Below are 12,243 nucleotides of genomic sequence, written 5' to 3'. Positions count from 1 at the left end.
CATGCAATCAACAAACATTGAGGATTCAATGATAAATAAGACCTGCTTCCTGTTTTTGTGAAGGTTGTAGTCTATAAGGGGAGACAGACATGAAGAAGATTAACTGTAATAGGGTGGGACTGTAGGATAATGGTGTTAATTGAGGGATGTTAAAAGTGCCACAGAAACATAGAAAAAGATGGAAAGATAAGGAAATTGAGTCTGCTTTATGGAGGCGTCTCCTTCTATCACCTTTCATTTTATCAGTCAACACTAGACGCTAGCAGAGCTCTATGCCCTGTGCTAAGGCCCAACAATATAATCCCAGGAGAGAGAGAGCTGATAAACAGTCACAATTCAGTGCAGTAGATGCAGGGGCTAAAGTGTGCCCAGGGAGCCATGGAATGGGCAGGAAGGCACCTCAGCCCAGGAGCAAGCAGTCAGGGAATGCTTCCAGAGGAAACAGCCTCAGGGAAGAGAAGGGCTTGCAAAAGATGGCATTGCCATTCAGGGAACCTCAAGTATACAGTGTGGCAAGAGTATGGGTTTTAAGGAGGAGCCATGGGGGGGAGGAGGTTGGAGAAATAGGTAGGAGACAGGTCTTCAATGGCTAGCAGTGTTTTCTGTGGCATTTAGAAGGAAATAAGAAGCATTGACAAATGGAATGGGCTTCCCTGGTAGCTCAGCTGGTAAAGAATCTTCCTGCAATGCAGGAGACCCTGTTTCAGTTCCTGGGTCAGGAAGATCCCCTGGAGAAGGGATAGGTTATCCACTCCAGTATTCTTGGGCATCCCTGGTGGCTCAGATGGTAAAGAATCTGCCTGCAGTGTGGGAGACCTGGGTTTGATCCCTGGGTTGGGAAGATCTCCTGGAGAAGGGCATGGCAACCCATTCTAGTGTTCTTGCCTGGAGAATCCCCATGGACAGAGGAGCCTGGCGGGCTATAGTCCATGGCCTTGCAGACAGGGCTACAGTCCATGGCTTCACAGACAGCCGGACATGACGGAGTGACTAAGTACACGTGTGTGTAAAATGAGGAAACGGTAATAGATTTCTGTTTTCGAAAGTTCACTTTAGTAGTAGAGCAAAGGATAGAGTAGAGAGAAGTGATACTGGAAGCAGAGAAGCCAATCTGAAAGCCCAGGTGATTCAGGAACCCAGAACATCAGTAAATGATGAAGACCTACACTGGGGAGCAGTGGAGGGACTGGAGTTAAGGGGATAAGGAGAAGGACTGGGGAAGCATTAGGAAGATAAAACAAAAGCCTCGGTGCCCAACTGTCCAGGAAGGGTAATGGAGAGTGTTGTTTCTATGATAACATACAGTTTTCTGATGTTGGATTAATCATACTTATTAGGGGCCATTCCCTCTAAAATGGTCTGCCTCCCCTAAGGAGAGCTCGAAACAACCCACTAGGATGCCAGGAAAACTAGCAGAATTTCATTTACACTTTTCTCAGTTTTTAAATTTCTATATATATGTGTGTATACAAAGTGAACAGTAAACTAGTACAATGGTATGTATATACAATTTTTTAAAAAATATTTATAAATATTTATTTATAAAAATATAATTTTAAAAAATATTTATTTTATTTTATTTAAATATGTGGTAGGTCTTAGTTGCAGCATGTGGGATCTAGTTCCCTGACCAGGGTTCGAACCTGGGCCACCTGCATGGGGAGCACAGAGTCTTAGCCACTGGACCACCAGGGAAGTGCCTATAATTTATAAATAAATGAGTCTTCATATATTGTAGGGTACACACAGTATTTTCTTAACAGAAATGTATGATCAAAAAACTTGGAGCCCGAGTGCAGGATTATAGTAGAGAAAAAAATTGGCAGTTATGGGAAATTTAAAGTGCCTCCAGAACATCTAGGCAGTAATTCCTACAGGACTGCCCTATGGAACTTTCTGACCATAGAAAAGTTCTAAATATGTGTTGTTCGATATGGCAGCCAGTAACTACTTATGGCCATTAAGCACTTGAAATGTGGTTCATGCCACTAAGGAGCTGAGATTTGTAATTTTGATAAATTTAAATGTATTTAAATAGCCAAATGTAGCTAGTAGCTACCATATTGAAAAAGACAGATCTAAAACTTAGAGGAGAGACCTGGAATCTTATTCATTAAATGCTTCCACTGCCTAAGCATTTTACACACATTTGAAAACACTGTGATCATCCCAACTCCCCTATGGAGTAGACAGTATTATAAAAGAAAAGAGTTAAGCTTTTCTTTACTCTGTCCTCTTCATAGTGAAAGTTTATATAGCAAAGAAGAGCACATTTGCTCTGAAATATGTGTAGTTCTAGATATTCTTTGGTGTTAGTCACTCAGTCATGTCCAACTGTTTGTGACCCCATGGACTGTAGTCTACCAGGCTCCTCTGTCCATGGGATTCTCCAGGCAAGAATACTGGAGTGGGTTGCCATGCCCTTCTCCAGGGGATCTTCCCGACCCAGGGATCAAATCTGGGTCTCCTGCATCGCAGGCAGATTCTTTACCATTTGAGACATCAGGGAAGCCCATCTTCTTTACCGGAAAATATGTATGCATCTTTCAATCAGTTCAGTCACTCAATCGTGTCCGACTCTGCGACCCCATGAACAGCAGCACGCCAAGCCTCCCTATCCATCACCAACTCCCTGAGTCCACCCAAACCCATGTCCATCGAGTCGGTGATGCCATCCAACCATCTCATCCTCTGTCGTCCCCTTCTCCTCCTGCCCTCAATCTTTCCCAGCATCAGGATCTTCTCAAATGAGTCAGCTCTTCGCATGAGGTGGCCAAAGTATTGGAGTTTCAGCTTCAACATCAGTCCTTCCAATGAACACCCAGGACTGATCTCCTTTAGGATGGACTGGTTGGATCTCCTTGCAGTCCAAGGGACTCTCAAGAGTCTTCTCCAACACCACAGTTCAAAAGCATCAATTCTTCGGCTCTCAGCTTTCTTTATAGTCCAACTCTCACATCCATACATGATTACTGGAAAAACCATAGTCTTGATTAGACAGATCTTTGTTGGCAAAGTAATGTCTCTGCTTTTTAATATGCTGTCTAGGTTGGCCATAACTTTCCTTCCAAGGAGTAAGTGTCTTTTAACTTCATGGCTGCAGTCACCATCTGCAGTGATTTTGGAGCCCCCCCAAAGATAAAGTCTGTCACTGTTTCCACTGTTTCCCTATCTATTTGCCATGAAGTGATGGGACTGGATGCCATGATCTTGGTTTTCTGAATGTTGAGCTTTAAGCCAACTTTTTCACTCTCCTTTTTCACTTTCATCAAGAAGCTCTTTATTTCTTCTTTGCTTTCTGCCATAAGGGTGGTGTCATCTGCATATCTGAGGTTATTGATATTTCTCTTAGCAATTTTGATTCCCGTTTGTGCTTCCTTCAGCCCAGCGTTTCTCATGATGTACTCTGCATGTGAGTTAAATAAGCAGGGTGACAATATACAGCCTTGACGTGCTCCTTTTCCTATTTGGAACCAGTCTGTTGTTCCATGTCCAGTTCTAACTGTTGCTTCCTGACCTGCATACAGCTTTCTCAAGAGGCAAGTCAGGTGGTCTGGTATTCCCATCTCCTTCAGAATTTTCCACAGTTTATTGTGATCCACACAGTCAAAGGCTTTGGCATAGTCAATAAAGCAGAAATAGATGTAAGGTCTGATGTATCTTTCAATACCAAGCACCAATTTTATTTTGTTTTTCTTTCAGGTGGCTGGCTCTATTGGAGATTCAAATATGTATTATTTTAATATTTTATTATTATGACTGTAGTCTTCTGGACCCATTGCCAAAACAGGTAAATCTTTTCACAATTTTGAATAGCATGACTTTCAAATTTGAGATAAACTCTTAACTCCTTCATTTTAATTACTGGGTATGAGCTGACTGATCTCCTCACTTAGACTCATCTTAACAGATGGTCTCTGCAGACTGAGAAACATTCCCAATTCTAAGTCAATCCTGTGTGTCCCATTATCACAAGACCAGGACCTAATAGTAGGGTTTTCACCACTTGGTGTTAGGAACTCCTCAATGAATTATCAATTTTAACCCCTTTCTCTGGGTAAAATAAATGTGGCCTTGATGTCAGGCTTGTTTCCCTAGAAAGGCATGTCTGTTTGTCCAAAAATGAGCCATGAGTTTTGGAGGCAAGTCATAGTCCTTAGTCCACTTGGAAAGCAATGACATAGAAGGAAATTAACCCAACAGTAGAAACAGTGAACCGCAATGTGAAGACCCTGACCTTTCCCCACCTCTGACCATTGGCTCTCCCAATCATTTAACTCCTCTGTAGTTCTGTTTTCTTAGACCAATGCCCCTCAAACTGGTGTGAGCATCAGAATTAGCTGGCATGAAGGGGGCTTGTTAGAACACAGAATCCTGGGCTCTAGCCCTAGAGCTCCTGATGAGTGGATCTGGGGAAGGGATTGAGAATTTGTATTTCTGCTAAGTTCCGAGTGCTGCTGCTACCTCACTTTGAGGACCACTGTCCGAGGAAACAGGGGGAAGTCCAATTTAATTCCAGGTGTTTGGAAGTCCCTTTGAAAACTCTGGATAAAAGGTGCTATGTAATTTAAACTGAGGCTGAAGCTCAGAAATAAGGATTGCAATCTCAGGGCTATTCACATAGCATTTTGTGCTATGATTTACTCTTGATATAATAAGGGCTAATATATGGAGGGATAAATAAAACTCCTGGGTGACATTTCAACAGAAATTCTGTAAGTGCATAAATGACACTGAAAATATTATATTGCTCACAAATATGCACATTTCAGCACTTTGCCTTGATTTCTTTTGCACTTCTATTTTGAGTACAAGCAACAGTGATAAAGAGCTCTCAAAATCCAATGATGAAAGGGAAATCAAAACACCCTTCACAAAGGTTTTCAGCTGAGTACAGTTTTGTTGGCAAAATGAAGATCCGGGCCAGGATTTACAGGCACCAAATACTAGTTTCTGATCTTCCAAGTTAAATGTTGCGATATTGCCCAGGACTGACTCAGCATCTAACTATTTTCCCACCAGTCAGAAGACACAGGAATGCCTTTTCACATTAGAAGGATGTCAAAGCATGTGACACATAAAACTGGACATCAGTCATTTTGACCTGATCCTTAGGCAGGGTTTTTTTCCAGCACTTTCTTCCCTGCTAAGAATTCTAGTATTTTTATACCTTTTTGTTTGTTTGTTTTAAAATACATCCTATTTCTATTTTGACCCTACTGAGAACATTTTTCAAAGAGATGTGACCTCAGTTTGTAAAAAGTACAAGTCTGAGAGAATCCTCATCTCAAAGGGCATTTCATTTCACAGTTCTTATTTTAGAAAGATCAATTAAAATTATTTAATTGTTGGACTTAGTTTACTAAGTTGTGAAAGGAGGTGATCAAAAAATACAGGCAATGAATGACCTTGCAATTACCAGGCTCTTATAAGCTGCAGCGGAAGAGGAGGGAGGTCACCAGGGAGTGCTCCAGACACTCGGTCTTCAAGTGCAGGAAGATCATGGGACTCGGAAACCAGCTCCCCCAAAGGAATTTTCTTGCCACAGTACCCCAAATCAAATGCTGCTGCTGCTGCTGCTAAGTTGCTTCAGTCGTGCCCGACTCTGTGAGACCCCATAGACGGCAGCCCACCAGGCTCTCCCGTCCCTGAGATTCTCCAGGCAAGAACACTGGAGTGGGTTGCCATTTCCTTCTCCAATGCATGAAAGTGAAAAGTGAAAGTGAAGTCGCTCAGTCATGTCCGACTCTTCGCGACCCCATGGACTGCAGCCTACCAGGCTCCTCCATCCATGGGATTTTCCAGGCAAGAGTACTGGAGTGGGGTGCCATTGCCTTCTCTGAATCAAATGCTAGCACCTCCAATTTTACTTTTGTAAGAGTTTTATTTTACCTCAGTCTAAAAAAAATAATTTAATCTTAATTTTCTCCCAATAAGAACCAAACCATAAGGAAACTTTGCAAAGCTTTCCAGGATCTGTGATTGGTCAGCAGTGTCCAGATGCTGGCAATGGAGACTATTTCATTCTGAGCACTCACAAGAAGACCCGCTTTAGTTCTTTCCCCAAAGCAAGCACATTTTTTGCTAACACAGTGAGGTTTTTATTTGGCTGGTTGGTTTTCTTCTGCTGTGCTTTTGGGAGTAGCGGCATGGATTCTTAGAAAATCTCACAAAATCTATGGATCCCCCTTCTAGAAAAGTATACACTTCTTCCTACACACAAAATGGTGGATGGATGCAATTTCAGAGAGTCCATGCAAGTTCTGCAACTCATTCTATCAACTGACCTATGAATCCGCTTGCTGAGGAGCTGTTTCTGTGCCCCACTGCATTCAAACTCATGACAAAAAAACTCATCATCTAAGTTGGATCACCCTGCTCCTTCCTCACCCCTCCTCTTCCTCCAACACTCAAAGTTGACAGAACAAGTTGGTTTTCTCATTCAAGCTCCTAAGCTTCAACAGTCTCTTTGCTTTATTTGCAATGAACTGACCTCCCCTCACCCCCACATCCATTCACCCCTTGTTCATAACTAATATGTAACAGAACCTATCAAAACATTTGGCACCCACAGAATATCCTGTTGGACAGTTTTGATCTTAGGTCCACTGTAATAGTGGTTTGCACCATCAACACCATGTTGTCTTATGAACATCAGTAACATGTGTCATAGAAGTTTCACTCATAAATAAGGTGTCAGAAGTCGGGGGCCAGAAATGTATTGAAAGAGCTTTATTTGTGGTATCCTCTTCACCCAGCTAAAGTGAAGGGTGAGCCCTAGGCTCATAGCCTTGGGATATGTGAAACTGTGAAGCTGCTATTAGAATAAAGGATTGGTACTGAGGAACCTAACTGCAGGGCAGCAAAGGAGATGAAGACATAGAGAACAGACTTGTGGACACAGTAGGGGGAAAAGAGAGGGTGGGACAAATTGAGAGAGTAGCATGGAAACATGTACCTTAGCATATGTAAACTAGATGGCCGATGGGAATTTGCTGTATGACACAAGGAGCTCAAACCAGCGCTCTGTGACAGCCTAGAGGAGAGGGATGGGGTTGAAGGTGTGAAAGAGGTTCAGGAGGGAGGGGACATACGTATGCCTATGACCGATTCATGTTGATGTATGACAGAAACCAACACAATATGGTAAAGCAGTTATCCTCCAATTAAAAATAAATAAATTTTTAAAAAAGATTAAGAGATTGCCTCCTTTTCTGTCCCCTGAATAGTAGTGTTAGTAGTGTTAGTAGTGTTAGTCACTCAGTTGTGTCCAACTCTTTACGACCCCATGGAGTGTGGCCCACCAGGCTCCTCTGTCCATGGGATTCTCCAGGCAAGAATACTGGAGTGGATTGCCATTCCCTTCTCCAGAGGATCTTCCTGACCCAGGGATTGAACCCGGGTCTCCTGCATTGCAGGCAGATTCTTTACCATCTGAGCTACAGGGAAGATCCATCCCTTGAACAGAAGGCTTAAATTGATGCTCGCCACAGAGAGCTCATCAAGTAAAACCGTCCAGCCTTCCAAACCTAAACTCTGCCTTTCGGGAACAATCACACTGAACAAACCTTAGGTCCACACTGTGGGCTTACGTCCCTTAACTTCTACCTTCTTTCTGCATTTCTGCTTTTAGAGTTCTCTCCACTTGGTGGGTGTCCAGCAGCCGGAAGGACGATGCCGAATTCAGTTTAAACAAAGAAAATGATGTCTGCCTGAGGGCCAGGGCCGTCTGGAGGAATGACTGAACCCCATCCAGTAGCCCGGAGGCACCTAGACCTGAGTTTGACAAGAACACGTCACTTAATTTTATTTTAGGATTTAGTTCAAGACAATGTCCAGGTGGCGTGTGTATTTGGTATTTTAAGTGTAGACGAAGAATCTGACATCACTCTCATTGATACTGAGGCCTCAATACAGGGTAAAATGTTTCAGTGATCCCAAAAGAGGTATTCTTCAGAAGTTGGCATTGGTTTCGTACATTACTGCAGCAGTGCCCAACCTCTTTGGGACCAGACACCAGTTTCATGAAAGACAATTTTTCCACAGATCAGTGGGGGAGGCAGAGTCTTCCGTTTCTCCCACCACTCACCTCCTGCTGTGTGGACTGGTTCCTAACAGCCCAGGGCCCAATACTGATTCGTGACTGGGGATCCCTGCATTATTATATCAAAACTTTAAATAGAAATAATGTCATTTGAATGAAATTTTTCATACATTAAATTCACTGTGAAGACAACATACTTCTATTTTGAAAAAGGCTAATAGTCTTAGACTTGAAAGAGTATTAAATAATGATTTCTGGAAAGTTGCTCTTTTTCTTAATATGATTCTTAACTAGCAATTGGAATTCTTAAACCACTATTAATTTAATTATTTAAGAAACATGTCTAATGCCAAATATATGAATAAAATGATCACTTTCTAAGACCTGTGAAGTCAGGGATCATGTCTGACACTCATTTCTATCCTCCACTCTGCCTAGGACAGCACTTCTCTATAGGATATATTCAATACATGTATGTTGACTGATTTATTCATTTGTATTTTAACTAAGATGAAAGCACCCTTTTGATTCAAGGTGTTTATAATTGTAGTTGAAGAGATAATATTTTTCCTAATTTATAGAAGCTCTAAGTGACGTGTCAAGTCAAATAACATTTCAATCTACTACTTAAGACTTTTGCCTGAAATATTTACTATGAAATCCAGAAAAGAAATCCTATCATGTTCGGGGGAAATATCTGACCCCAATCACAGCGTGATTTGCCCTCTAAGAGTCAATAAAATGCCGTCTGCCTCCTTGGTTTCACAATAAATAAGCTTCGCAGTGCGTGTGTCCTCTGGATTATTTGCTCCCCTGGGCTAGAATTATCCCTTGGGGTTGAAAATGAGTGCTTACTCATCTATCTCCCACCGATGAGCAGATGACTTGCTAGGAGAACATTAAGTACTTTGGAATGCATTAACTCTTCGGGACTAATACAGTGATTTTTGAAGCTTAGCTAGCAGGTTGCCGCTTAGCTTAGCAGGCTGGGGGGTCTGAGGACTGAAGGGAATGAAGAAGGCAGTTGAGAATCCACAGGAGAGCTGAGAACTGCAGACCACTACCTAGCAGTTCTTCTAAATATGGCAGGTGTGCTCCCAGGGAAGGCGTGTCCTCTTCCAAACAGCTGGGACCCACAGCCAAAGTGGTATTTACAAGTAATAGACACTTGAGCTAAATCTGCAGACACTTGGGGCTAGTGTTTATCTCCTTATTATTGCTTGGTAAGGTTGAAGTTAGTTGGCAAGTTTATGCACTAAAAAAAGGAAAACTGTGCAGATGTGGGAAATCTACTGACCTTTGAAATAAAGCTTGGTAAAAGGAATATACTTGGAGGTCCCTATTTCTTTTCTTTTTTTTTTGTAAATTAATTATTTTAGTTGGAGGCTAATTAATTTACAATATTGTAGTGGTTTTTGCCATACATTCACATGAATCAGCCATGGGTGTACATGTGTTCCCCATCCTGAACCCCCTCCCACCTCCCTCCCCATCCCATCCCTCAGGGTCATCCCAGTGCACCAGCCCTGAGCAGCCTGTCTCATGCATCAAACCTGAACTTGTGATCTGTTTCACATATGATAATATACATGTTTCAATGCTATTCTCTCAAATCATCCCACCCTCACCTTCTCCCACAGAGTCCAAAAGTCTGTTCTTTACATCTCTGTCTCTTTTGCTGTCTTGTATATAGGATCATCATTACCATCTTTCTAAATTCCATATATATGTGTTAATATACTATATTGGTGTTTTTCTTTCTGACTTACTTCACTCTGTATAATAGGCTCCAGTTTCATCCACCTCATTAGAACTGATTGAAATACATTCTTTTTAATAGCTGAGTAGTATTCCATTGTGTACATGTACCACAGCTTTCTTGTCCATTCATCTGCCAATGGATATCTGCGATATCTAGGTGGCTTCCATGTCCTGACTATTGCAAACAGTGCTGCAGTGAACATTGGGGTACACGTGTCTCTTTCAATTTTGGTTTCCTCAGTATGTACGCCCAGCAGTGGGATTGCTGGGTCATATGGCAGTTCTATTTCCAGTTTTTAAAGGAATCTCCACACTATTCTCCATAGTGGCTGTACTAGTTTGCATTCTCACCAACAGTGTAAGAGGGTTCCCTTTTCTCCACACCCTCTCCAGCATTTATTGTTTGTAGACTTTTGGATAGCAGCCATTCTGACTGACATGAGATGGTACCTCATTGTGGTTTTGATTTGCATTTCTCTGATAATGAGTGATGTTGAGCATCTTTTCATGTGTTTGTTAGCCATCTGTATGTCTTCTTTGGAGAAATGTCTGTTTAGTTCCTTGGTCCATTTTTTGATTGAGTCATTTTATTTTTCTGGAATTGAGCTGCATGAGCTGCTTGTATATTTTTGAGATTAATTCTTTGTCCGTTGCTTCATTTGCTATTATTTTCTCCCATTCTGAAGGCTGTCTTTTCACCTTGCTTATAGTTTCCTTCATTGTGCAAAAGCTTTTAAGTTTAATTAGGTCCCATTTGTTTATTTTTGCTTTTGTTTCCATTACTCTGGGAGGTGGGTCACAGAGGATCCTATTTCTTTTCACTTCCCTAGCCTGAGATTTTATATAGGGTTTCACACATGGCTCAATGGTAAAGAATCTGTCTGCCAATGCAGGAGATTCAGGAGACATGGATTTGATCCCTGGGTCGGGATGATCCCCTGGAGGAGAAAATGGCAAGCTACTCCACTATTCTTGCCTGAAAAATTCCATGGACAGAGAAGCCTGGTGGGCTACAGTCCAGGCAGTCTCCAAGAGTCAGATGTGACTGAGCACAGCACACACAACACATATTAATCAAAGGTATATTCATATATAAATGTATATATATATACATATAGGTATATATTTATATGTATTAACTTGAGTTTTCCACAAAGTGGAGCCTAAGACAGATTTGTATGCAGTGCAGAGAGTTAATTTGAGACATGCTCCCGGGCAGCAAAAGTAAGGGATCAGAAAGAATATGCCACAATCGAGTTATGTTATTAAGGTAGGTGTCCTAGCCCCTATTTCAAAGGACAAGCCGTGAGAGATGAGGGGACCATGTTCAAGGGCATGTGAGGAGTGGCTGGAGCATGGTGAGGTGAGGAGCATGGGATTCTGAATGTAGTTTTGATCATGTTTTAATAGAAATGTGAGATCATCTATATGCAGAACATCCTAGTGGAGGTAGCCATTCAGGCTCTTGTGATAATTAATATTAACCCTACTTTTTCGTGTCCCCGCAAAGGGCTTGTAACTTTGTTTTTACTTAGCAGCCTGAAACAGAGAAGAGTTCATGTATTTACTGGCAGAATTGCAGAACTAAATGGTGTGCCACTGGAAACTTGTAATTAAAGCAGGAAATGGGAAAGGAGGGGCTGTTAAAACTGAAATTAGGAAGTCACCTGCTGAAACTTAAGTGTGAGCCTTTAGGTAGAGTATGTACTCATTAAAAGGCATGTCCTTTCAAGATTTTAACATGGACAAAAAAGGAAGTGTCTAAGTCTGTTCAGACTATGTAACAAAATACCAAAGAATGGGTGGCTTATAAACCGCAGAAATGTGTCTCTCACAGTTCTGAAGGTGGGCAAGTTCCAGACCAAGTTGCCAGCATGGTTGAGTTCTACTGAGACCCTCTTCCTGGTAAGGTCAGTAATTTCTCAATGTCCTCACACAGTAGGAGTGAGGGATCTCTTTGAGGTCTCTTGTAAGAATAGCCATCCCCTTCATGAGGGCTCCACCCTACCCTCATGACCTAATTGACCCCAAAAGGCCCCACTTCCTAATATCATCAACTTTGGGAGGATTGAACGTGTGAACTTGGGGAAGGCACAGATATTTAGACCAGAGCAGGGAGTAATCCTCCATGATTGCTCAGCTTTCTAAGTAGAATCGAAAGTTATGTATTTTGTTCCAATGGAAGACCCTAGACAGCATTTGGAAATGCAGGTGATTCCTCCTCTTAGGGGCCCCAGATCTCTTAACAGAGCAGCCAGGAGCCTGGGATTGTCTCCGTGAGCGTCCACGTGGGAGTAGACTGTGATACTTGGCTTTCATCAGCATAGCGTCTTTTTTTTTAAGTTTCTAGAATAAATATCTCCATATTTCTTCATTAATGTTGAGTTTGGGTAATTAAAATGAGTTTATCAAAGTTTTATTGTTAGTTGTAAAATCTT

At 41.8% G+C, this 12,243-nt stretch overlaps 1 protein-coding gene across 4 annotated transcripts in view; it reads left to right on the top strand.

The window, feature by feature from the left end:
* The window catches only part of CYP39A1 (cytochrome P450 family 39 subfamily A member 1), an 86,685-nt gene extending 77,855 nt beyond the window's left edge, over positions 1–8,830 (top strand). For all 4 annotated transcript variants that reach the window (XM_081519658.1, XM_081519657.1, XM_081519655.1 and 1 more), the window contains 2 exons: positions 3,703–3,790; positions 7,634–8,830. In XM_081519658.1, coding sequence (XP_081375784.1) covers positions 3,703–3,790; positions 7,634–7,705 — 160 coding nt within the window. In that variant the 3' untranslated portion in view covers positions 7,706–8,830. The remainder of the gene's footprint in view (positions 1–3,702; positions 3,791–7,633) is intronic.
* The last annotated feature ends 3,413 nt before the right edge of the window (positions 8,831–12,243 follow it).

Source organism: Giraffa tippelskirchi, chromosome 8 (assembly GCF_054371585.1).
Source record: "Giraffa tippelskirchi isolate mGirTip1 chromosome 8, T2T-mGirTip1v1.2.pri, whole genome shotgun sequence".
NCBI classification, from domain to species: domain Eukaryota; kingdom Metazoa; phylum Chordata; class Mammalia; order Artiodactyla; family Giraffidae; genus Giraffa; species Giraffa tippelskirchi.
Note: the sequence above shows the minus strand (reverse complement) of the source record. Positions and strands in the feature narration are given on the sequence as shown.